Here is a 27,896-nt window from a genome sequence, read left to right on the forward strand (position 1 = left end):
TCTCGGTGAGCTCCGCGAACTTCTAACGAACCTTCCGGCAAGCTTCCGAAAAACCCTTCGGCAAGCTCCCTACTCATTCTCAGCTAGTTCCGGCAGCATTCCCGACGAACCTTCAGACTTCCGTCGAACTCTCGAACTCCCAACGAATCCTTCGCGCTTGACTCCAGCACTTTGTTTCGCTTTATGTCTTCATCGTTATCGTAGTTAATCCTGCACACACAAACCAAAACTCTACTCCGATCTAGACAATTATTACAACGCGAATTGACATTCTATTGCCCGACACGTCATTGGTTGGCGCTTCGTCCGATTCTTCAGCGCATCATCCTCTCTTGCAGCTTGTTGCTCAATCGGTGGTTGACCTCCGCAACCCCGATATCCTTGGCACAATTCCGCTCTCCGAAGCATTCTGCCATCCAATATCCTGACATGATCTACTCCGGCGCAACGTCAATTCCTCCTGCTTTAATTGTCTCATCTTGATCGAAGCATCCTGCGTCACTCAAAACGCAGATTAAATCATAAACACATATCAAGTGGTTTCATCATCAAACTACGAGATTCAACATATAAATACCCCACCCTTTCCTGCATGAAAGGGCACCGAAAGCTTGATCTTACTCTATGATTTTAGAGCTCAAAAGTGTTGTAAAGTCTAGAAGTTCTCCTCCCTCTTTTCTTCCAAGTTTTGATCTTTCAAGAGAGGAGAGAAAAGTTTGTAAAGGTTGTCTCCTAAGCCTGTCAAAATGAGTGAAACTGTAAAAGGGTGGTTGGCCTTCGCCTATTGAAGGAAGGCCTCTAGTGGACGTTGGTGACCTCGTCGGTGGAGAAAGCCAAAAGTGGATGTAGGTCAAGATTAACCGAACCACTCTAAATCTCGGTTTGCATTTACTTTGAGCATCTTATCTTTACTGCAAACCTCCTTAATAGCTTACTGCCTTCTGCTCATTTATAAACGTGTTTCATAATTAAGTATTTTCCGAATCGGCATTAAGACGAAAATCGGTTTTATCGTACGAACATCATATTTCAGTTTGCGCTTACATTCTGATTTATATCTTAACTGCAAATTGTCTTCCTTACTTTACTTCAAATACGTTTCCGTAAGCTCTCAAAGTTATTATCAGCACGAAACAACTTTTACGTCAGAATCGGATTTCAACGTACGAACGCAGTTTTAATCGTCGAAAGTTTTCCACTGCACTAATTCACACTCCCCCTCTTAGTGCTCTTGATCCTAACATGTTCCACATGTGCTTCCGATATATGCTAATTTTATTGTTCACACTATCCTTTTGTACTCTGGTGTTTATGGGATATTCTGGACCTTTGCCAGAAATGGTAAAGGGATTATGCTTAAAGCCTGCGATACTTTGCCAGCCCCCTCTAGTTTCTCCTAGACGTGGGTGGATGAAGCTCCCAAACGTGGGAGACTTCTGTTTGGTGGTCATTCAGAAATGAATGAATCACATTCTATTTGTGGTCCCACTGCACCTTCTGTATATTTGATTTGATATCCAAAGCTTTGGTTATATGTTTTATACATGCTTTGGATAAAAATGATATAAATGCAATGTCAAATATGACGTTTGAGCTTTTGTTTCGTATTTGTTCTTTGATATACTCTGAAATGGTTCATATGCCGTTGATATTTTGAAATATTTCATATACCATTGATATGTTCCGAAATATTCCATTTGTCATTGATACGCTCCGAAACATTTTGTACGCCATTGATAAGCTTTGAAACATTTCATTTGTTATTGATATGCTCTGAAATGTTTCATTTGCCATTGATATGCTCCGAAATGTTCCATACCCCATTGATATGCTCCGAAACATTTCATACGTTATTGGTATGCTCCAATTACTCCATATTTCATTTGTTATGAACCAATTATGTTTTGAATGAAATGACATTTACGAATTTGTATCTAATGAAATATTATCCTTGAATCACTTGTATTCTGCTTGGCATTGTTATTCTGGATATGTTTTATCACTTGCTGAGCTGTTTTTAGCTCATTTTGTTGTTATCAATCTTTTAGGTCAACTTGTCACTCTCTGATATGTTTGTATTCGGCTGAGACTGTGAAGAGCTATTCAGAATTATGGGTTAAATCTTGTTGGTTGTTATATTAATGTTGAATAAGCATATTTTGTATGTAATGAAAATATTGTCGATGAACCTGAGTGATGTGATATATGATTATAAATTGCACAGGTTTTATGGTTGTGAATTTGACTGAATGTTTCTCAGTGTCCTCAAATGTTAGTTTGGATCCTGGATTGATTTGTGATGAAAAATTTTAATATTATCGATTTAAGAGGGCGTGACACCGTGTCAAAATACCACGTAAGGCCTAGACAACCTAGCACCTGATTTCTCATGTGGATAGGAGTCGAAGAGGTAACTCAAGTCGATCATCAAACTGCCTCTCCGATGAAATATTCATAAGAATATTCCTGAGAGTCTAGGAGTCGAAAAGGTAACTCAAGTCGATCATCAAACTGCCTCTCCTACAAAATATTCATAAGAATATTCCCGAGAGTCCAAGGGGCAACTCAGGATGGTTACGAATTGTCTCCCCTATAAAATATTCACATGAATATTCCCGGAAGTTGATCACAAATCGACTCCCCTACGAAATCTTTATGGGATATTCTGTCTCCTCAAGGTCAAGTACAAAAATACACCCTCAACTTCAAGTAAATGAGAGATAGAAAACTCATATACACCCTCAACTTCAAGTAAAGAAGAGATAGAAAACTCATATACACCCTCAACTTCAAGTAAAGGAGAGATAGAAAACTCAGAGTTGGAGAAGTGAACCTCAACATTAACTTAAGCATCAAAAGGACCGATTCGAGAGTCTTCTCTTGATTTCGTCTTTGTGTTTTCCACTTCAGACACTCCATAGATACGGAGCTACGTCAAAGATATCTTCCCCCAACAAATACGAAACTCATCCATTCATTTCACAAATAATAGGACTTCCCTATAAACAAACGTCGGAGGGGGGAACGAGGACAACTTTGGTCAAGGAAAACTGTGATTAATGCGATAGTCTTAAAAAAAAAGTACACGAATATATCCGAAACAAAATCGACATGACCGCAGATTGATTAGCATTGCAGGGACTTTTCTCTCGATCAACTCCATAAGTTGATGATAACTAAGCGCCTCACCATCAGCTCTAATCCATCGCATGATACGCATTGAAACACAAGCAAACTTTTCATTTCCATGCTCGCTCGATTCGTCAGTAAGACCAACCATCATTAAAGAATCTGCTAAGATAGCAAACTGATGCACCTATGGTTTTAATACTAAACCAATATCCAGAGCACCCACAACTAACGAACAGAATATTATACAGGAAGTGAGAGGCAAAAGACTTGATTTATATTGAATCTCATTATATTTGACCTGATCTCAAGGTCATACTTGCATCCATGAGCTAGTTGATTTCACATCACTTGTAGTAAAAAATATTCGCCACCTTGATTGACAATCAGCAGATAACTCAATTTCTTAGTTTATAGTGCATGCTTAAGTTTGTATATGACACAACATAGCATAGGATAGTGAACAGGCCTTTCTTTTCATGGAAACATTCCTTCTAGGAACTCCTCAAAATCTTCAACAGCTTCCGTCTCTTTAGTCACTGAAGCTGAAGTCCTTCGACCTGCCCAAATTTTCCATTAATGTTAAACTGATGAATGCTTGACAAGATTTGGTCCTCCTATAAGTAATAATTACAGTAAGTTGCAAAAAATCCAATATCACAAGTATGTAATAATGATAAACCTATTGAATGAGTAATATTATGGTTTCTTAAAAGGAACTAATGGTTGCCTGCAAAAACTCAAACAAGTGGAAACATTATTGTCTATAGAAGTAATCAATTAAATTAACAAGTATGTTATTAATCTTTCCTAATATATATTCTTCCCTGACAATTTTTAGTTCCAACAGAATTATACATAATGCCATTGTTTCTGGTTCATGGCCAAGATATAACATAAAATTTAACTTTCCACTGCATTATGATATGACTAAAAAAATAAAGAGATGATGTTAGATGGTCAGGCAAGCATATTGAAATTGGTTACACAAAATCTAGCCTCAAGATAGATACACAAATGAATATAAGGCCAAACCTTTTTTTATTGTATTTGAGTTCTTGTCATATTCATCATCAATGTCATTGTCCTTGTCTTTTTCTCTGAGAAAAAAGTTAGTGTCACACTAGAAAAAGCTAAGAATCCATGATACATTTAGTTCCTTTCTAAGGACAAAAATTCATTAAAAAATAAATTCAGCTCATGCCTCTTCCTTTTGCTTGTATCCCTGTCATTATCTTTCAGGCGCTCCCTCTCTTTCTGCCTTCTATAGGCAAGTTTCTCTGCACAACTTTCAAAATGAAAACCATCAACAAGTTTCAGCTCGTTCCCATAAAAACATTACTCCAAGCTCGTAAGAGTTTCAATTCATAAACTTATTAAATATCTCATTATAACTAAATTGATGAGTTGAGGTAGAATGTAACAGCTTATTCATTATGGAGGAAATAGTGGAGTATTATTTTTTATTAAAAGCATTTGTGTTAAAGTGGAGGGACATCAAGAGTTCTGTATTATCACCAAAAAAAATTTGATAAGACAACAGTGATTTCAATAGGCGCTCAGGCGCTCGCCTCGCCTCGCCCGAGCGCCTCGCTTCATTTCCAGGCGGCACGCTTCAAAGAGGCGCTGCCTGGGCGCTCGCCCGAGCCTAAGTGCCGGGCGCTTCGGGCGAGCGCCTGGGTTAAACTTAGGCGACCGAACCAACGTTTTAGGTCTAGTTCAGTCTTCGGTGCTTTAGTTGGTTCAATCGAACCAACTAAAGCAACGATATCAGCGCAACTTCCCCAACCCTAACCTTGCTCGCCGTTCACGCTACTGCTGCCGCTGCTTTCTACCACTGTTGTTGTCGCCACTCTCGCTCCCGCTCCCGCTGTTCGCTGCTACCGCTGCCGATGCCACTGTCGTCGCTCGCTGCTCCTGCTGCTTGCTGCTATCGTTGCCAATGTCTCTGCTCGCCGCTCCTGCTCCCGCTGCTCACTGTTGCCGTTGCCACTATCGTTGCTTACCGCTCCCGCTGTCACTGCTGCTACTTGTTGCTACCGCTGCCACTATCTTCGCTCGCCACGATCGCTCCCGCTTTTCTCAGTCAGCACCCTCGGTCTTCCCTTTCGATAGTATACTGTTAACAGTATGCAGTATGCTGTTAACTGTACACTAGTAATAGTATTTGTATTTATTAGATTAATAATATATTATTTTAATTTTAATATTATTAATTTTTATTTATTTGAAATTATTGTTAGGTCTCAGGATAAATGGCAAGTGTATAGAGCAACTCAATAGAGTCTCCAATGGCATCAAAAAAAGATCCTACATAGAAGTATAATTATCAAAAGGATCCGAAAGATCCTAATGCAGTGACTTGCATGTTCTGCGATAAGACTACTAGATGTGGTATTTTTCGTGCAAAACAACATCTAGTAGAAAATTTCAAGAATGTAGTAGCTTGCAAAAAGTGTCCACCTGAGGTAAAATAAGAGTTGTTGAGTTATATGAATGAAAAGAAGATGCAAAAGAAAATCTTATGGGAATTTACCAGAAGACAATGTTGAACATCTCAGGGATGAAGAAGAAAATTATTCTATGAATATTAACCTAAGTGGGAAAAAAGTATACGACAAAAAAGGAAAAGAAGTTATGAGTACTAAGAAGGGTAAAAAGGACCGATGGATCTATATATGTTTCAAGGATCATAGAAGCAACAATGGCAAGCAGGAGGCTCAAAATTTAGACAAACAAATATAAGTGATGCTTGTGATAAAAAAATAAGAGGAAGAACAATTCAGCACATTGCTCGCTTCATCTATCAGGCTGGTCTTCCCCGTAGTACAACTCGTTTAGATAGTTTTAAGGAAATGATTGAAGCTACTGGAAGATATGGTGTGGGATTAAAACCTCCAAGTTATTATGAAATGCGAGTTCCATTATTGCAAAAAGAGTTGAATTATACAAATGGCTTACTAAAAGGTCATAAAGAATCATGGGCAATACATGATTGCTTTATTATATCAAATGTTTGGACTGATAGGAGGCGCAGGAGTATAATTAATTTTATGGTTAACTGTTCTTTAGGGACTATGTTTGTGAAGTCAATAGATGCTTCATCTTTTGTAAAATCTAAAGATAAGATATATGATTTACTTGACAAGTTCGTGGAAGAAATTGGAGAACAAAATGTCGTTCAAATCATAACCGACAATGGAAGCAACTATGTATTAACTGGTAATATTCATCTTTTGAATTTTTAAATTTTTTAATTATTTTATGTTCAATTAAATATATTAAACTCTTTAAGTCTTATCATTTTTGTTATCCTTTGTCTTAGGTAAATTGCTTAAAACAAAAAGACAACACTAATATTGGACTCCATGTGTAGCACATTGTATTGATTTAATGTTAGAGGATATTAGAAAGATCTTAAACATAAAAAAAAACCATAGAAAGGGCAATTTTTGTTGTTGGAGTTATTTATAATCATATTGGGGCTTTGAATATGATGAGAGAATTCACAAGAACAAAGAATTAGTGAGATATAGTGTCACCCGATTTGCTACTTCATTCTTGACATTACAGAGCGTGCATCGTCAAAAACATGTAGTTTTGGAATCATGTAGTTTATATATTAAATGTAATGGGCCCTCTTGTTCGAGTCTTTCGATTGGTGGATAATGAAAATAAACATGCAATGGGATATATTTATGAGGCTATGGATAGAGCAAAGGAGACGATTAAAAGGTTTTTTAATGAAAATGAAGATTAAATCTGTTATAAGATGGAATTGTCAACTTCATCATCCCTTACATGCAGCAAGATATTATTTAAACCCTGAATTCTTTTTTAAGATTAAATATGTTGAGTTTGATGCAGAATTTTTGGATGGGTTATATCAATGCGTTGCAAGATTAGTTCCAAGCCTTGAGGTGCAAGATAAGATTATTCGTGAATTATCTTTATATAAAAATATCGAAAATCTTTTTGGAATTCCAATGGTCATTCGATCTAGGACAATTATATCTCCGGGTATTAATAATTTGATATAATTAATTTCATCTATAATATGTTACTATGTTATTGCTAATAATAACATAAATTTTGCAGTTGAATGGTGGAGTCTATTTGAAAATTCCACCTCGAACTTACAGCAATTTGCTATCAAAGTACTTAATTTGACATGTAGTGCTTCGGGTTGTGAGCGAAACTGGAGTATCTTTGAGCATGTAAGGATTACTAAATATTTTTATTTTAATTAATTTATTTATTTAAATAGATGTATTAATATATTTTAAAATTATATGACATGACAGATTCACTCAAAGAGAAAAAATCGGTTGGAACATCAACAATTACACGATTTTTTTTACATAAAGTATAATCAAGCTTTGAAGGCTCGTCATAATTTGCAAAATAGAATTGATTCAATCTCATTGCAAGATATTAATGATTCAAATGAGTGGTTGGTGGGAGAAATGGGTGCCAACTTACAAGATATCGAAGACGAGCTTATATTTGAAGATGATAGATTGACATGAGGAGATGTAGCAAGAGCTTCAGGTGCTAGAGAATTACAAACATATACAAGGTAGATGACAAAGAGAAAAATGAGTGCAAAAGCATCAAGCTCGACTCCTGCTATTGTTGAAAACATAAAGAATGAAACATATTTTGATGAAACGGAAGGACAAGAGAAAGAGGACAAATTCAATGAAGATGATTTGTGTGAAAATGACGATAATATTAATTATGATGAATGACTTTGATGTAAAATTTTATTGTTCTAAATTTTGAAATTTTTTGTTAATGTGACATTATGATATTGTACCTTAGATTTTCTTAATTTAATAGTATATTTTTATTTAAAATTTTAAATAATTATATTTATTAATTATATTATATATTTTTATATTTTAGCGCCTCACTTCGCTCGGGTGAGCGCTTGCCTTAGGCGTTTTTGGACCTTGGCGCCTTTTGGCACCTAGCACTTTTTAAATCACTGTAAGACAATTATTAAGCTAATAATGCATTATGAATGTAAATATTGAATACGTAAGAGACAGCATATGAATTAGTTCTATAACGCTAGATGAGACTGTTGAGGTTGATGCGAAGTTGAGATTAATGTGTCAAGTTAGTAGAAAAAAAATTACGAATACATATTCTCATTCATGAATAATTAACTGTAGATCTGATAGAGGGCCAAATAATCGAGAATTGTTTAGGATAGTATAGACATGCTAAGGAAACCTATGAATGATTAGTGCGATGAGAGATTCAGAAATACCTAAGAAGACAATATTAGAAATTATAAAAAAAATTACCTCATAAGACCTAAGAGATTCAACCAACCATAAACATTTTATAACAAATTTTCTATGGAAGTTACAAATCCTAAAAAATACACTCCATACAGCGTAAGACACCAACAAACTTTGTGCTAAGATACCATTGATTAACATCTTTTAGAAAATTTAGCAGGATAAGGGATCATAAACTCTAGAAGGAACTGGCCTTTGTATGACTAACAATCATTAGTATAACATTCTAGTCATTAAACTTCGTTACCAGTGTAAGCATATTCTCTTCATATCTTGAGAGTTCCGACTAGTTAGAAAGCTAGCCCAGAATCGTCTGAATCAAAATATTGTTTGATAAGGTTTGTCATTTAGGTCACATGCAAGTTATGCAGAATAATCCCAAGTGAGATTAAACTTATCTTGTAAGATTAGAGAAGAATGGGAAGAATTATAATTTAAATTTACAAAACAAATACTGGACAGGCACCACATCAGTGACAATCTTTTCTTCATTAACAATGAATTTAACTAGGATGGTAGTCAAAGTTCTGAACAGTTTGATGCACTTATTTTAGTAATTTCTCCTACTATTTTGAATGTTTAGCTAGGACGCTTGTTTTTCCTCATAAAAACATATTTTACAATATAGTTTGCTAAATAAGGAAGTATATGGTGTACATATATATGTCAGACCTTCACTGACTTTTTGATGTGACAATAACAATACCCCTTGGGATGGGCCCTGAACTATATGGTGTACATATATACAGCATGATTTATAAGACAACAGAGGAAAAGGTTGGGATGGTCCTAAACTCTATCGTCCAAACTTGAACTGATCGAACAGATTTTACTAATCAGCAAGGTTCGCCGTACCGTACCATACCGGCGTTTCAACTCGGACTCGGTACAGTACGGTATCGGTGTACCGGTCAGTACATGGCGTATCGAGTGGTACAACCTGGTGTACCGAACAATTTTATACTTTCCATACTGTAGCAGTACTACAGTATAGTACACCCCGGTACAGGCGGTACACTTCGGTACGACAAACCTTGCTAATCAAGATAGTTCAAAAATGACTCACAACGTGAGACATGATCTTACTCGAACCTAACCCTTGCCTCATTCAACACTTCACTTTAATCCCTAACTATCTTAATCCCTATCTAATAACCTGAATTCAGTGTTACCAGCATCCTCTCCCTCTCCTCTTCTCTCCTCTTCTCTCCCACCCATCCACCAATCCCCACCCAACCCCTCTATTTTTTTTCCCTTCCACTCTCTCACATTGGTTTGCCACAAAACTCTTACCCTCATGAATTGTCTCCTCCAAGTGGCAACTACCACCTCCTCCCATCGCCAGACACAAATTGCAATATTTTGGAGCAACATATCATCAATGCAGTGCCCTCAACTATTTGAATGGGAATCCCCAAACCTAGATGGAACAAGGAGGAGACACCTTAAATTTATTTTGAGTGTGGATGAGAATGGGAAAACCCAACCTGGTTAGCCTCATTTGCAATATCAAAAAAAATTCTCCATACCGATTAGCTGCCAAGAAGTTGATGACAGGTAAAAGAGGAGAGTTACATCATCCCACACTATTGAGGAGAGATACTCCTCAATGGGCTTAAATGTGAGAGTGATCTTTCATTACAAGTTAAAACAAAAACAGAAAAATCCTCCCATGGCTTACATTAAAGTAAGAATTATTTGTATCTACCTACACCTTTTTTTGGCTCCTTGCTTACATCTTATCTTCTCCTTATGTAAATTCTACTAGTTTTATTATTTCATCGACTGAGACCTTTAAAGTAAGAAGAAAACCATTTTACATAGTCATCAAAAGCTATGCCACCCTTTGCCAGACAAAAAAGATGCAAACTGAACATAGAGTCATTCCTGAAATAATTATACTTCAAAAGGAAACCAAAATTACAAACAGAGGTGATTTTGCAAAATGGATAAGATGCAGATGTTAAAGTGAAAAACTAACCCCTTGCAAGCTACCAGTTTCACAAGAGCCTGTTTATTTTCTCCCGCTTCAAGATATGAAAAATTTACCTACAAGAAACCAAATAGACAAGAAATTCTCCGTGAACGTGTCAATGAAAATTTGTAACTGGTAGTTTCAGTTTTTTTTCCCATGTAGCTGGAATGTTCTTTTTAAACTTCTCCTACTTTGTTGTATTAATTTTTCTGAAACTAACCAACGAGCAAAAGAAGACTACATCAGATACCAGATTACATAGGTAATATAAGATATACAGTTTTCCAGTGGTTTTATGAGACAAAAAATTAGGAGCTGAAAACAGTGCAAGATTGCATATTCAATAGACTATCTACATACACCTCAAGAACTAAGTCTGATTAGAATTCTGTAATCCAAGTAAATTCATTACTTTCCTCAAAAAGATAAAGTCATCATTTGCCATTTTAAATCTTCACAAACAGTGATGACATCAATAATATATATGGCAGTTGACACTGCAAAAGCATCACACAAAAAGAAATGTGGTGACCAAACTATCTATACAATCCAAAATCCAATACATATCAAATCCTCACAACAACAACAACAACAACAAAATCCAGAATGCATGGTAGCCTCCACAATGAGGTTGATGTTGTGTGGAGGGCCTGCCAACACTGTGGCTAAAGATCAAATCAGATGCAATCCATGCCAGGCACATAACTACCACACCCTCATGCTCCAAAATCTAAAATCTTGGCATAATCAACCTACAAAAAATATAATTTTTTCCACATATCTCCTTAGTTTGAAAAATTTTATATCAAGAATAACATTTGGCCATTGTTAGGATCATTTTTTTAAGAAAAGCAACATAACCTCATTTGATTTCATCGTTAATATGGATATTTAAAATAAATTTTCTGAAAGATTATGCGGGGTAGTTGTGTTAGTAACAACAGCTAAAACCATACATGTTATAGCATCAACAGAATCATAACAGTGACTGACAAAAACCAACATGTCTAGTTCTAGTCAGTTTTACCAAAAATATAAAGAAAATGTAAACAAAAAAATCATAATATTTCATGAATTATAACACAAGAAAAGAATGTGTACTTCATAGCTTCCTAGACCATCTTTCTCGTTGCATTTCTTGTCGCCACAGATAAATTGACCTGTTACAAACAAAAATAAGTTAATACTGAACAAGTTTTAGAATACCGGTTTGATATTGGTTTCAACAACATATTGGACTGGTAAATTAATAGTAAGCATTATACTAACCTATAACGTCCAGTATTGCTAAATTAAGTAATATAAAAATGAGAGGTATACTGAATTATAACAAAATGATGGCCCAATACTAGTGCTAGGTCAGACCATAGAATACAAGTCAATTCATACTGGTCCAACCAGTATCTGATACCATAATGCTGGCATCATAAAATTCTAAAGTCACTTTTTAGTCCACAACATGTGTTGTACATTCCACAAACTAGCACAGAACAGCAAGCAAAGCCACTCATTTACAATATGCATGGTAGGAAGGTATACCTCATGGTTATGCCATAACTCCTCTGACAAGGAGCATATTGATACATACCAGTGAGGTCTACACTCCATTTTCGCACTTGATGGTTGCATATTTTAACTAATAGTTTGTTTGATATCATTATCGTCAGTAAATGGCTCCAGAGGAGAGTTTGACCAAATTCATTTTGCATTATATCAAGTGATTGTAAAAAGAATATGTACCTAGCAATATTGGTGATCATATCAAGAATTGAAATATCGTAATGTACCAAAGTTTCGACATTCTCTTGGTACGGTATGGTATTATATACCGAGCGGTATATATATATAATTTATTTATAAATAGAAAAATACCGTCCAGTAGCGAGCGGTTCGCGTATCGATTTACTGTCGGACCGGTACGTACTGCCCGTATCAGGCGGTATCATTCGAAAATGTATACCTTGGATCATATACATTTCTCATGTGATAAGATAGGATGTTTTAACTGACCATTCACAAGTGATACAATACAAGTACCTGAACATAAACATCTCCATAAATTCCTTTTATCTGAAAGCTAGAAAACAATTAAAATCAAGACTAATTCACAAAAACGTTATTTAGCCAATATCACACAGCAGTCAAGAAATGTCACTAGTACAATTCAGTAAAAAAAATTATATGTCAGAATTCAGTTACAGAATTGTTCATAAAGGATATCTGATCCTACATGCTAAGGAATATTACACTTCCAATCATCTATATAGAGATATAACATCTGAGAAATAATACCTCCTTGTGAGAAAAAAGAAAATGATAAGTTACGAATTTCACCTTTCCCAGATACAACCTCTTTTTCTGTTCTCCACCTTAAGCCAATCTGAGAGAAACAAACCAATGCTCATAAGAATATAGATAAATTATAAGCAGATTACTGATAGCTGAAAGTGAATATTCCACAAAGTGAACTTTGAGCATTATGCCATATGAGAAGAGCTTAAAACCAGCTAAAGAAAATATGTTGATAAATAAATTCATAATTCCAAAGAAAACATGGATCTGGCAAAATAAATTTCACATTTGTATTTTATACGTGCAGTTTCATCCAGTGTCAATCTGCATGAGTGAAATTTCTTGTGGAGATCTCATCCACATCAAAATAACTTTGTTTACTGGCCTAGTTATGCAATGGCATCAATACCATTAATTGTATTTAGCTAATTTAGTAAAGGAGTAAGAATTCCAGCAAGCAGAGTTAATTGAATCCCTTTTCTCCAGTAATGATTATTAAGTTGTCTAACCCAAGCTCATTTGATGTGAAGAGATTCTGCAGAAATCTATCACAATACAGGCCTGTTAGCATCTCGACATGCTTTAGTATGAAGACAATTATGCACTGACAAAACTACTATGGTAATCACCTTTTGGCACATAATGTGGACCTTAGATACTTAAAAACTAAACAAGAAAATTTGTTGGATGGCACGAGAAAGCATGATTCCCAATTTCAGCCAGATCGATACATATCGTTTGGTAATTACCAGTCCGAGCTTGAATTGGCATGTGGATTGCCCATTTCGGGCATTCGGGTCTGATACAATGCTTACCGCCTAGTAAATCTATTGAACCAAGCTTACCACCAAGTATAAAGTTTAGTTTTTTTTTTTTAATTTATGGCTACCCCCCACCTCCCTCCCTCTCTCGTGCCGCTCACCGCCAGCCCTCCCGATACTTCATTAAGCATGCCCATCAAAAGTTCTAAACACTCTTAGGATACCTGGGAATTAGTTTGTGGTGATTCTCTTTTCCATGTGTTGTTGGTAACTACATTTACTGTAGAACAAAATTGATTACATTAAAAGAAATAATCAAGGTCATTACTTTCTTGGATTATCTAGTGAGCAGTGACGCTGTCTGCAATCAAAGCTAAGTAACCAAAGATGGTCCATGTAATTAACCCCAAATAGTTGGGAAGTAAAGTTTGTTAATGATATTTGATTTACAAAATGATGGAACTAAGGAGTAAGGATGTCCAAGAATTGATTTTAAATATCTTAAAATTTGCACTCCCTCACCCACAGCCATCTGCCAAGGGGATCTCAAAAATTAGTATAACTCAATCTAGAATCAAATTTGAAAAGAAAGAAAATAAGTATGAAGAAAATAAGTTAATAACACAAAGTAAATCAACAGTAATAGTGAGTCATCACCAAAGTAAACCAAAAAAACATAGCCAGACAGAAACAGTTGGAAACAAAAGTTTACTGCAACTCTGTCAGTACCCAAACTTTGAGTTATCCACCTGTTACTTGCATATTGTATTTCACATTCTTGAGTTCATCAAATTATCTTACAGTGACGAACATTCTGACTACAAGTTTATATTCTCATGTAAAAGTTACTCCTACGTTATTGCATTAAGTAATTATCTTTCTTTCTCTTTTGTTGCTACATACATATATAGAAGGGAATTTGGCAGTGAAAGATTCTTGTAGAAAACAAACACCTGGAAATCATAACAAAAATATTCAGCACTTGCATCCTAAATCTTTATCATTTTAAATCCAATATTTAAGTTTGATATTTCAAAATCATATGCATTAAGTTGTACAAAATTCATGCAATGCCTATCCACATAACAAAAAATTAAAAAAAAAATGTACTAGAATATCTAGCATAAACATTAGCATCCAAATTATGAAAGTGATCAGTTAATCTTACTGTCCTTTGCTAATTGCCATGTACCTTTCCTTGTTTGTAAAGCGACATATCAGCGATGCAATATCTTACTCAGTTAAAGTCTCAAACAAGAAAAATATGAGCATTTTAAGATGTGTATCATCTAAAGTGACATATAAGCAATGCAATATCTTTCTCATGCAATGCCTTTCCTTGTTTGTAAAGTGACACATTAGCGATGCAATATCTTTCTCATGTGATGCTTATCCTTGTTTGTAAGGTGACATATCAGCGAGGCAATATCTTTTATTACTGAAGGACATAAAGATGTGTAAGGCACAAAACCCATACAATAAGTTTCCAAAATATCTTGGCAGCCATAAATAGGAATCCTTCAAAGACTTAGCTGGAGAGCCTAGACAAACAAGCATCTGCCGAGAATAATAATAATAATATACATGTTCATGATATACACAAAACTTAAGCACAAACAATTTTCGATACTAAGTTGACAAGAAAACACATATTATCATATGCAGTCTTCCATTAATTTTAAAATGGAGTTCAAATAAGACAGTATTCTTAACACCCATTCTTTCATATTGAACATTCCAATTATAAATCTAGGATGATACAAATTTTCTATTCAACGTCTCATTATAGGTATTTGAATGAAAAAAAGGGTTGCCTACAAGACATTACAAGGCTCCCAACAGTGAGGTTATGAGGAGATGTTTTGATCAAAGATATACTGAAAGTACTAATACTAATAAAAAAGGACACATTACAACAATTTAGACAATGACATGCATCATGGTCTAAAAAAGTCATAAAAAAAGATATTTAGCAGACCAAACCAATATATTGACTGTTGTTAATTCACTACACGAGAACACAGCAACTACTTTTGCATGTAGAATCTCATTTCAAAATACTTGCACTTGGTGAATTACTTGTAATGATGTGTTATTTTCAACTTTACTGAATCAAACCTTATTACTCTTCACTAATTAGTATTTGCAAGCGGTTAGGAATGAGGTACACTTAGTGACATAGTTATCTTTTTAGGCTTTTAGCCTCCATCTAGGCGCTCAGACTTTTTGGTTAGAAACTCAAAAAGCACCATTGCCTAGTGGTAAAGTTAGCAAAATAAACTTAGCAGGCCACCTACGGAACCTAAGTAGTGCTTGTCAAAAAAAAGATGATACTAGATCATGAAAGTAGAATAATTGCAAATAAATACATGGTCAAAATAAAAATAGTCAGTAAACAGATGAGTAAGGCAACAAATATGAATGATCAAATTAGGAAGGATACTCTTTAAAAAGCTTATTATAATAGCGTTTCACCAGCCTCTTCTCCCAAGTTGACTCCATGTCATCATCTTCAGAAATTATGAACCTTTTTCACAAGACAGATTTCTATAAATTTTTGAACAAAGGAACCTTCAAATACAGGAAAACAAGATTAGTTATCAAAAACTGATTCCTAAAAGATTATAAAACCTCTCCTAATCTCATGAACTGGCTGTATGTCCAACACAAGCTACCAGTATACCAAAAGCAGTCAAACATATATACCAACACATTTAACTACATCTCTCCTATAGTGTAATTGGGCCTCATCTGGTTCAATCTTTACTAGTATTATAAATTGTAAAACACAATGCTAGCCAAACAACTATTCTAGCTCATGGAGACAAATAAGAGAAACAATAAGTGGCCACCACTACCACTGGGTTTCTTTTTAGAAACTAAGGAAATTTTGGGTTAATGCAGCCACCAATATAGATATCCTATTAGTCAATTTTCCTTGTAAGGTAATTTTTTACCTAGTATAATTTAACTTGCTAGACATTTGGCACCAACTAAAAAGAATGTCAGATAAACAGCTGGTCATTAAATTTTCATAGGATCTTCCAGGAAGCATCCTCATGTTTGGGTTATGTTCTATATCTGGTCCCTCATTCATAGGAAAAGACTCAAATAATGATATGAATTATAGTGAAATGCCCACCATTTTATCAACTTAATTAACTGTGCCACAAAAGCTGCTGTAAGAATTACAACATTTTCAACCACTCAATTTCCAACAGTCCTTTTCCTTTCACCTAATAATTATCCACCTACATAGTCATCCCTGGTCCCTTTATGCTGATTCATATTATATGATATATCACTACAAGATAAATTTTTTCCTAATTCACATGCAATCACAACTAATCTAGTATAGTCATACTAAATTTCACATTTTTGTATATGTCATGTAATATATAACAGATTTTTCATATTACTACACCAAAATCTTCTCAAAATTATAAATCTGGCAAACTAACTTACATCAAACCAGTTTATCTTAAACACAATCCTGTTCAATCACAATAACATTCAGAATATCACATATATTATTTGATGTAGTACGAGACCGCAATGAACAAAGCAAGTGTTTTTTTTGTGAAACGAGAAAGAGAAAGATAAATATAATAAAAGTTAACTTCTAGACTCGCCCTGGCTTAAGACGTAACTCTCAAGATGAAAGCCTCTGGCGCCCATGTAGATTCTCACAACCAGGTGTCGTTGGCATATGATGTGGGAACTGCCTCTCTTCTTTTCTCCATTTCTTAAAAAAGGACCTAGACCTCCTCCTTTCTTGGGAAATTTCATTGAAGAGGGCCTAAGGGCCTCCTCATCCTCCTCCCCTCCCACGAAAACAGGATCGATCACATCCAGCCGGAATGAACAAAAAGAACTTTTGTCTTTGTTTTACGACAAAGCTTCACTTCCTCTTGATCCGTTTGGGCAAAAGGATTCGGTGATCAAATCCTTCCTCTGAATGGATTTACACTTTGTGGGAGGATTGATAGGGACGCTAGAGGAAGAGAAATCTGAAAAAGAAAAAGAAGCTTATTGAAAATGGAATACCTACTCATGCAATTGCAAAGAGACTTTAAGCAACAAGCTCCAAACTCGGACTTCTTGAGCATGTAAACTTGGCTTCTTAAGGCTTCTCTCTTGTTGTCGCCTCTCTCTTTTTTTCCTCTCTTCCTAGGGCTGCCACCCTGTTTACTTATAGTTGTAGAGGGGGAGGGCTACTAACCAGAGGACTCTCAATCAGAGTCCAACTCTTAGACCACACAAGGGACTCCTAATCAGTTAAGTCTTCTAAATTTGAGTCTAATTCAAATTGAGCTTGGGCTAAAGTCTTTAGGCTAGCCGAACTAGGACTTGAGCTGGGTTGATCCTCCCTAATCAACAGCTCCCCCAATTTGGCATTCAATTCCTGTTGAATCTAGAATTGAAGATGGGAAACTATGCTTCGCTGACTTCTTTCGTGAACATTTTGTGGAAGTCAGTTTTTTCCCTTTACATCCTATTCGAAAAGCTATTTTAATGCCTTGTCTTAAAGCGGTAACCTTCTTTTTGACAATGGTATCTTCATCCAAAGTGCCAGTCACCAACTTATCTAATCATCTATCAAAGGAAATATCTTGTACGACTTGTCATTAGCATCAATGGCTCGAACATCTTCAAGTTCTCCACATTCACAATCGAGTACATCTCCATATATGGAGGCAACTCGAGTTGGCAAACATTGTCTCCAATCCACTTCAAGACTTTGAATGGTTCATATCGAATGTGCTTGAATTTCTTTTCTTCTCCTTTAGTTATTTCTTCCCTAAGTGCAACCAGACAAGGCCATCTTCTTGATACTGACCCTTAGCGCAGTGTTGATCATGTCACTATCTGTATTTCTGTTGAGCACACTGAAGCTATGTTGTTCAACTTCCTAGCGCACCCATCGGATGTGCTCGTGAAATTTCTAGGCTTGTAGCGCTATGTTACCTTCTTTGGAGGTTTGTAATATTGAATCAATCATAACTGCATATCAAAAGGGCTTTGGTGTAAGTAGCCCAAGTATACCTTGAATGGTGATTAGGTTGTGAAGCTGTACACCACTTAATTAAATGTGAATTACAGATACGATAGACTTTCGTCCCATGTCTTCAAATGTTGGGAGTTATATCCTCATAGTAGATGAAAAATCATGTGATTCACTACTTTGGTTTGTCCATTCATATGCAAAGTGATCTCCAACAGCTGCTTAAGAACTATCCATCTTTGTTGGACATGATTGAGCTCAAAAGCTCGAAGTGCGTACACTCAAAGTTTTGACATACCTCTATGAGGGAGTACGTTAATGGCACATCAATGACGAAGAAGTTTCGACAGAGATATTGGCATGCCCCCATGAAGCTCCAAACCTTTGTTACTGTCCTCGTCCTCAGCCATATTCTCAGATCACCTAATGAACCGCCTTGTGCCAAGTGTACTGGCTAATTTACATAGTATGTGTATCTGTAACCTGATAAACCGCTAAATAATGTCTGTATCAAACCGAACTGGATGATATTGCAAATCTTGGTCTAACCTTTGTTCCTAATCTTCTTAAAGAAATGCTAGAGCAAAATATCACAATGGTAATAACTAATAACATAGTTTATCAAATTAAATCTCATAAAAAGATATATACAAGTAATATTGTAAAGGGTATTCACATTCAACCACTTATGTTATTTGTTTAGTATAAAATCCTATGCCTAATAACTATGTATATCCTACCTTAAAGGTGCATCAAATCAAATGTCTCCCCCTACCAAAATCTGTCACTTAAGCCAAATCTACCTTTGTTTATCTTATATTTCAAAGATTGAAAAGATTGCATAACATTGTTGGCTCCCTTAGCATGTCACACATCTAATCTATGCTTAAATTCAAGAGCTCTCAAGCAAAGGAGCTTCAAATCCAATCTCTTTTCAATGTGATTATTGTTTATCCATGATGCAATAAATCATCGCTATTGAAGACTAAGATTATTTGTGGATTTGAGGATAGGAAGTTTGAAGCTCAATAACCTTTTAACAATGAGTATAGTCGGTAAAAATACTTAGAGAAGTGACTTGGGGTTTCACAATAGTTGGCTATTCTTTTTGTAAAATTCTTGTTGCACTTTTGATACTTCCATGTTGGTTTGAGTCCTCAAGTTTTTCTGAGGAGCTTTTCTCTTAATCGTCCTTGTTCTAGTGAAATGTTTTGGAATAGTATTTGGTAGAATGTTTTTATTGATTATTGGGATTTCTTCTCATTTTTGGATTTTGTTGGAATTTTCTGTTCAAGTTTTCCTGTTTAGTTTGTACATATATTTTACACATTACTTGTTAATGTGTTCAGAAAACATGGATGCCTAAGGAGTAGAAAATGGTTATCATAAGTGACAAATAAATCGAAAAGGATGAGCTATATAGTTGGGAGAAAAAGGGAGTTGGGCAGGAAGAAGAAATCATTATGATGAAAGATAGTAAGGCCAAGGGGGGCACGATATGCTTGGCAGAAAGAAAGGATCTATAGTTAGGAGAAAAAGGGATTGAGAAAATGAGGAGAAACAAAATGAGAACAACAGGGAGAAGCAATGTTCACTGAACATGGAAGATAAAGGTGGAAAATAAAGGGAAAAAGGGTTGGCTAGGAAACAGGGAACATTGGGGATGTTTATCATGAACAAATATAGCAATTTTCTCCATTACATTACAATAACAGAATTTCAAAGTAGCAAACAAGGAGTATTCTGAATTTATGCTACAACTATTACTTGATGTTGACAGTCAAATTTCTAAAGCATTTTAGAAGCAGGGAGATTTTTATAATAAAAAATTATGTAGGGGTTTGTATGCAAAATCTTAATATGAAGAAAATAAGGTGGTGTATTGTTTGCAACTAAATCTGGAATTAGAGTTGTAATCATATTTGGAATAGCCATTCCCTTCACACGTTCAGTTCATGCACTCCTGAACTGGAATTAAAATCTTATGTAAAAGAATTACAGGAACATTTTGTTGCAATCAAATTGAGAGACCAAATAAAAATTATACAGAACATTCCTTTCACATGTTTGGTTCATGCATTCTTGCCCCAAATTCAAAACCTAAGCACTATTTTGACTCGAACTCAGAAATGAGTTGCTAAATTTTACTATAAACAACCATAAATCATAAAAGGAATGCCACAACAATAATATGCACAATAAAGAGAGACAAAGTAGTCAAACACACTATACAACAAATAGACAAAGCAAAGAACACAGAATAAAAAGAACAGCAAATTCCCTAGGGTACTTAACAATATAACACCACCAAAGGCATTGTGTTTGATTTAACATCCCTACAATCATCAAACGGAAAACATGAGATACTTCAAACCTGTAGCCTTCTCGAATTGTGTCTTGGTCAGTCTTTATTGGCAATTTATCATGTGTATGGCTTGTCTTTCCATAAAATTGTACTGTGAGATGCACAAACTAATAAAATAAAAGAAGTAATAATGCATAAAATAAATCAAAAAATTATAAATATTCATCTAGACATATGAATTGAATGAAATAAGAATCAACAAAGCAAATGCATGACTAAGCTTTCAATATTAGTGTAGTTTATACACATGTTTTGGCAATCTCGTGAGGTAATCACCCATAATAATTAAGATTATCGCAATGACATTGAATTGTGCAGGCAGTGTTCTTTATTTTCTCTTAGGGAACTATCATGCCACTGTGCAATGCATCAGATGCAGGGTGATATGGTTTTTCTCAACATCAGATACATGTAAATTACATTTTCACCGCCAATCAAGTGGGAGCCTCTCTCTCTAATAGGGGTACATTTTTTCTCAATATCAGATACATGTAAATTACATTTTCACCGCCAATCAAGTGGGAGCCTCTCTCTCTAATAGGGGTACATTACACTTTGTCTGTTTAAGGGGAAGGCCTTTTCTTCCAGTGCTGATGTTTCTAGGGATCCAAAAGTATAGGCAAGTCAAACCACCTATTTTAAGCAAAATACTCATTCTTTGGCCCAAGGATTTAGATATTAGTCAAACTAATACATACCAACTGGTATTCATTTAGCCAACCAAATACTGATATCAAAAGATATGACTGAATATTGGTATATGGTCGGTTCATTTTGATTTTATTTTTATTTTTTTAACTTTACTAAATAAAATTGGTTGTTATGGTCAGTATATTGCGTGTATACCGGAATGAAACAAATCCAATAAATTACCAAAACTGATGTTGGACCAGCATTTAAAACCTTATTCTCTCTTAGCTTCAAGGTTTAGCAAATTGGATTCACGAACTGACTGTGTTTAGAAGACCAAACAGACCAGTCTTGATTTGAAAACCCAACTTAACAGTTTTATCAAGGCATATATTATTATCAACCCGTAAGAAGCTGCTTCAAAGCTTTGTCCTAAAGAGGCTTCATTGTGAGGAGTCATCAACTGACAGTCTAGAGGAGGCCTCAAGCATCAAAAGTCGGAACCAAGAATAATATAGTTTACATTTTTATGGTTTCCAGTTTCTTACTTTCTTTCCCTTTTTTTTTTCTTGGTGGCACTCCTAAGTCAGCACTTTGTTGTGTCATATGTTGACATCCTTTTGTGTCATATGTAAACATCAACAGTCCATACATCAATCAACAAGAAATTGAAAATACCATCGAATATCGATATCCTCAATACTTTAAGGACTCAAGAACCAAGATCTCCTATCTCATCAGAAATTACTCATCAAAGCAGCATGTTGTCCCCAACTCTTTCTTGGACACAAGGAATGACATCATTTTTTTTTCTTAACATACTGAAGCACAATAATGAAACATAGCACTGTAACCCTATTCCAAAATGTGCAGATAAACGTAACCCCCTAACCCTTTCTTTCACAGAGAGGGTTGTTCATCATCTGATTTTTTTAAGACATTAGGAACATAACATATGAACAGCTCATTATATGCAAAGCTTTTAAATGTCCCTTGACTTTTTATTTAAAATTGCAAAAACAAAATATAATACCTATGTTTGTGTCAAACATGACAAAGAACTTAGAAATTTGAGTCTCAATGTAGTATGATGTAAGTTCCCAACTATCATAGATCTTTTCCTGCCACTGAGCTCCTTTGATCATTAGCTACTTAATTCATGTCAAGTAGCAACCTAGGCTCATAATGCAATCTGTAGATAACCATGTTCAACATTAATCAATATTTGTTATTATAATGTCCAGATGCATGTAGCCCTCTACCTCTTTCTTTGATATAGTGGGTTGTTCATCATCTGCTTTCTTTAGGACATCAAATATCTTGCATATAAATATCTCATTATATGCATTATTGATAACGTCCATTTTGTATAAAACTTGAACAAATTTCATCAGTACATTTGAGCTGAAACAGCACTATGAGACTACAGCAGCTGAAAACACAAGCAAACAACACAAACATGAATCTAAATCCATCTTTAGGGTTTCAAACACCAACTCTCAGTACAGATATAATTAGTAAAATATGATATCTCTAAGTTGTTTTGCTAGATGGTTAATCAAGTGTCTTTTTCTTGAAACAAAGAAAAATATAACTAGTATTGACTCACAACATAACCTAGCAAATATGCTAGAGAAAATGTAATATCTAATTTTTGGAGAGGATTCCCTCCTAATAGACGCAATCAAGATAGCATCAAAATTATAACATTGAAACATATTTAGCCTCACCAGCCAGGACTTAAAACAGCAAAGATCACAAAACTTTTTAAATAACATGTAAAACTTCAAATAACAGTATAAAATTATAGTCATATTTTTCCTTTACTGGATTGCTGCCATTCTACTGTCTGAAGTAGTCACGGAAGCTGGAACAAAAAGGAGGTATTGGCCCATCCAGTACTTAATTAGGGCCACACTAGGGAAGAAACCCTTAGTACAACATCAAAGAAGTAAGATATTATTTCTAACAGAACTACCTGTTTTGAACCATTATCTACATGAAATTCTTGATCAAATTTGTTCCCTTAACCAGGCCACTGCCTATGAGTCACCAACTCATTCTTCAATAGGTATGCAGTTAAAAATCACATTATCCTCGATTCCTCATACTGCTTGGGAGCTCATGGTTATATGTTCTATGTCACTCCCTGATGGGGTTCTTTTCACCTTTCACTCCCATTACTACTTATCTGTCGGTCACCCAAGACTATTTGACCTTGCAAGATGGTCCTTGCTAATTCATTTGTATGCACAAGTTGTTAATTAATCATGATAATATTTTCCTTTTAAGAAAGATCCCTTATCTTCAACCATATAAAATCCCTTGCCAAGAACACTTGCCATCCACACTAATAACACTTGAATAATATTGAAGACCACAAAATTGTTAATTGCAAATCATGTTCCCACTTCGGAATAATATGCTTTCAAGTCATTGAACAATTGCATTCAATTTCATTTACAAATTGTCATTACTTCTATTGCAATTAAGAAGAAGCAATGTACCACAAGATATTTAGGAAGACAAGGCCATAAACTACTAGAGCTATGTACAATTTTACAATTGCTCACTGTCAAGACTAAAGTTGCATAAAGCTATTTATGAAGCAAAGTTATGGCTGTAATAAGGTCACCTATTGTATAACATAAAAGAGAATTTATGACATATACCAGCAACAAATGAAAATTGTTTTTGCCATTTTGTGTGTGCTTATACAACTAGTACCAATAATAAATAATTCGTGTTCACAATAAACACCAAAATGTGAACTTAAAATTCAGGTGTATGTCACAGGTATAAGGAAAAAAAGAAAGTGATATTTAGCAAAAGAAAAAGACTTTTGCATGACAAAAATGATTCTCTAGTGAGTGATAGAAGGGAAAATGATCGAGGTGCAATCTCCAATGAAAAGTTAATTAAAGCTTATTATCGTTAAAAATGAAAAAAAAACACTCTTCTAATATAAGTGGCATTACACCTCTATTAATCCTCTCACCTATTGAAGTAGAACTATACATGAATAATTATTACAAATAAAGATTTAGAAATTTCTGGTTTGATTGAATGTTGTTTGTGGATATCATTTATCATCTAGATGTTTAAAAATTCAGACCCACTAGGAGAATGAATAAGGTAGGAGATATCTTACTTTAGTTCACTTTTACGGCAAATCACAAGCATATTAGAAAACATGGAATAATGGGAAAGATTGTTATACATCTCACTCATTAATTTATGTTCCGTATAAACCTACATGAAAATATTTTTTATTATTAAACATGTCTCTGATACAGCTAGTTATTAAGCAACAAATATGGTATTACCTACTGCATTCAATGTGAGATAAATCTTCAAAAAAAGAGTCAAATTCCCAAAAGACTAATAAGCATCAATAAGACAGAGACCTAAATTTCCTTCACCTCCAACCCCAAAAAATTTACCATATTCAGTCATATGAACAAGATAAAATAAAGAAACCCACGTCTAACGGAAACTTGTATGTACATTTATCCATGAAGAATAGCCGCATATATCCTCTCAAAACATCAATTATTTAAATTCTTGTTGAACGAACTAGAAAAGCAATGACCCACCATAATCCTTCATGAACTTATTGTGCCGATCGTAGGCATTGAGCCCCCTAATCTGAGATTGGTATTGCCTGCGGGCAGTAGACCAATAAGCAAATCGATATTTTCGTCCAAGAAAACCATCTCTAAAAGACAAAACCAAAAACATATACTTCGGAAGAAACCAAAAAAATATATACATCTTCTTCTCCTCTCTATCGTAGATTGAGGATTTCAGCGACCGGAGCGACGCCATCGCTTGTCCTTCTCCGCCTCCAACGAAACCCTAGTGTTCAAGATTCATGAGGTGATAAAGCTTTTGTCTTTTTTCATATATAACCCTTTACATGGCATTATTCACATATATACTCCTCAAAGATTTATATAAATATAATAATTATAATTATATTATAATTCTTGTATCAATATTCCCAGGGAATTTAGGGAACTTAATTAATATTGACCTTTAGATATGTAGCCTTAATCTTTATAATTGTATCTCTATATATTCCATGAAATATTAATTTATTTGTGAGAAATATTTATAACCTTAATATTTTTGCCCATGTCTTTAAAGTTCTTTTTTATTTTTAGGAATGGACAACGTAACGTTCCCACAGTATATAAATTGTAAAGATTCAAACGACCATTAAATGGCATAAGAAAATTATTTTTTATTTTAAATAATTTAAACTAATAAACTTATAAATAGAAACAACTCATTATCTTACCTAAATTAAGAATGCTCGAGTTTTTGTGGTTTTAGATTGTTAATCTGACAGAACGAAGTTGACCCGATATCACTTGCTTTTAGAATGTACTGTGATTGAAGATCGGATGACCCTCGGCATGGCCAAACTCGTTGTTCGTTAGTGCTTCCTCGCTTGTAAGGGCTGCTTCCAAATTAAAGGATCATGCAAAAGCAAGTCTTCTTGACACTTCAGTTAACAGCCTGATCAAGAAAGCAAGTCTTTTTGGAAGTGTTCGGAGTATCTATATACGTGGAGAGGCCATCATTCTAGAAGCTTAGGCTGTAATGGTGTGAGGTATTGGGAATATTTTCTTCTATATCTCATGCTGATCGGTGTTCTTCTTGGTGGGCTGTCGGCGTGCATGCTGATCACAGGAAGGATTCTCCTAGGAGTCGGCGTGGGATTTGCTAATCCGCTTGGTTAGCTCTCTCTCTCTCTCTCTCTCTCTCTCTCATAAGATCTTGAATGTATGTTGCTTTCTATCTCTCTCTCCTATGTCTCTCCGTACGCTTGGTTACTCTGAGATCACACCTGTTCATATCCGTGGAGTCTTAAACATCCTCTTTCAGCTCGATATCGTCATCGGAATATTCGCGACCAACATCATTAATTACTTGGTGTCCAATATCCACTCCTTCGGATGGAGACTGATGCTTAGACTAACTGGGCCACCATGTTTTGCTTGGGCTCTTTTGTGATTGTCAAGACCCCCACGAGCCACGAGCCTCATTGAGCGCAAGCAGCTGACAATGGGCTTGGCTACGCTTAAGAAGATTCAGGGGACTGACAACATTGATGCAGAGTACAAAGAGATCATGAATACATACATGCGAGAGGGCATGATATGTAAACCGTTTAAGAACCTCATGAAGAGATCGAGCCGACTATAGTTAGTGATCACCATCGTGACGCAGGTCTTTTAGCAATTCACTAGGACCAATGCCATCATATTCTATGCACCGATCCTCTTCCAGATCATTGAATTCAAGAGCAAAGATGCTTTCGTTGCTCTCTGTCATCAACATCGAAATCATCAATATGCTATCCATCGTCGTGTCGGTGGCTTTGGTGAACAAAGTCTGCAGGAGATTCCTACTGGGCAGATGTTGATCACACAGGTTCAAAAGTTAATGGGTAATACCTCGACATATTAAACATGTCTAAAATCTTATGTTATGACATTGATTATCTACATGCATCTAGGTAGGTTATTATTATAGGAAAATATATGGATGACATCATATGCACAGTCGAAAAACATAAAATAAAACTTTAATATTTTTTAAAAATGTGTTCGTTGTCGTACGAAAGATTGATACACAAAAACTTACGAAACTTAAATCCACATGTGAGATAAATATACATAAATATATTGTGATGTCGGTGCTTAAATTTCGTAGTTAACATATAATTGAGATTGGAATTGGGCCAACCCAATTAGGGGCCAATTGGACCCATGTATGGACTGTGTTGGGCTCAATGAAAGGCCCAAATAGTGACCCAACAGGTGGAACCATCATGGCACAATCTTCGAGACTATGTCAAGCGGTGATACCGCCTAGACTCAGTCTCCGAGATTGTCAAGCGATGGTACCGTTAGTCTGGGCAGTGGTACCTGTTAGAATCAAGAGCACTAAGAGGGGGGGGGGGGTGAATTAGTGCAGCGGAAAACTTTCGACGATTAAAACTGCGTTCATACGTTGAAATCCGATTCCGACGTAAAAGTTGTTTCATGTAGATAATAACTTTGAAAGCTTACGGAAACGTATTTGAAGTAAAGTAAGGAAGGCAGTTTACAGTTAAGATAGAAATCAGAATGTAAGTGCAAACTGAAATATGATGTTCATACGATAAAACTGATTTCCGTCTTAACGCCGATTCGAAAAATACTTAACTACGAAATACATTCGTAAATGAGCAGAAGGCAGTAAGCTATTGAGGAGATTTACAGTAAAGATAAGATACTCAAAGTAAATGCAAACCGAGATTTAAAGTGATTCGGTCAATCTTGACCTGCATCCACTTTTGGTTTCCTCCACCAACGAGGTCACCGACGTCCACTAGAGGCCTTCCTTCAATAGGCGAAGGCCAACCACCCTTTTA

General features: G+C 35.4%; 1 protein-coding gene across 2 annotated transcripts; it reads right to left on the reverse strand.

Annotated features, from left to right (window-relative positions):
* Positions 1-3,384: 3,384 nt before the first annotated feature.
* On the reverse strand, positions 3,385-25,371 carry LOC103972780 (uncharacterized). 2 transcript variants are annotated; one of them, XM_009387136.3, is made up of 11 exons: positions 25,242-25,371; positions 25,066-25,133; positions 20,849-20,930; positions 15,913-15,996; positions 14,662-14,701; positions 12,751-12,796; positions 11,518-11,576; positions 10,423-10,490; positions 4,334-4,417; positions 4,165-4,229; positions 3,385-3,689 (listed from the first exon to the last, which is right to left on the reverse strand). In XM_009387136.3, the coding sequence occupies exons 1-11, from the start codon at positions 25,295-25,297 to the stop codon at positions 3,607-3,609; spliced, it is 735 nt and encodes a 244-aa protein (XP_009385411.2). In that variant the 5' UTR covers positions 25,298-25,371; the 3' UTR covers positions 3,385-3,606. The 2 variants fall into 2 exon arrangements, with proteins under 2 accessions (XP_009385411.2, XP_009385412.2); XM_009387137.3 differs by lacking the exons at positions 4,165-4,229; positions 4,334-4,417.
* Between the last annotated feature and the right edge of the window lie 2,525 nt (positions 25,372-27,896).

Source organism: Musa acuminata, chromosome BXJ3-11 (genome assembly GCF_036884655.1).
Source record: "Musa acuminata AAA Group cultivar baxijiao chromosome BXJ3-11, Cavendish_Baxijiao_AAA, whole genome shotgun sequence".
Taxonomy (NCBI): domain Eukaryota; kingdom Viridiplantae; phylum Streptophyta; class Magnoliopsida; order Zingiberales; family Musaceae; genus Musa; species Musa acuminata.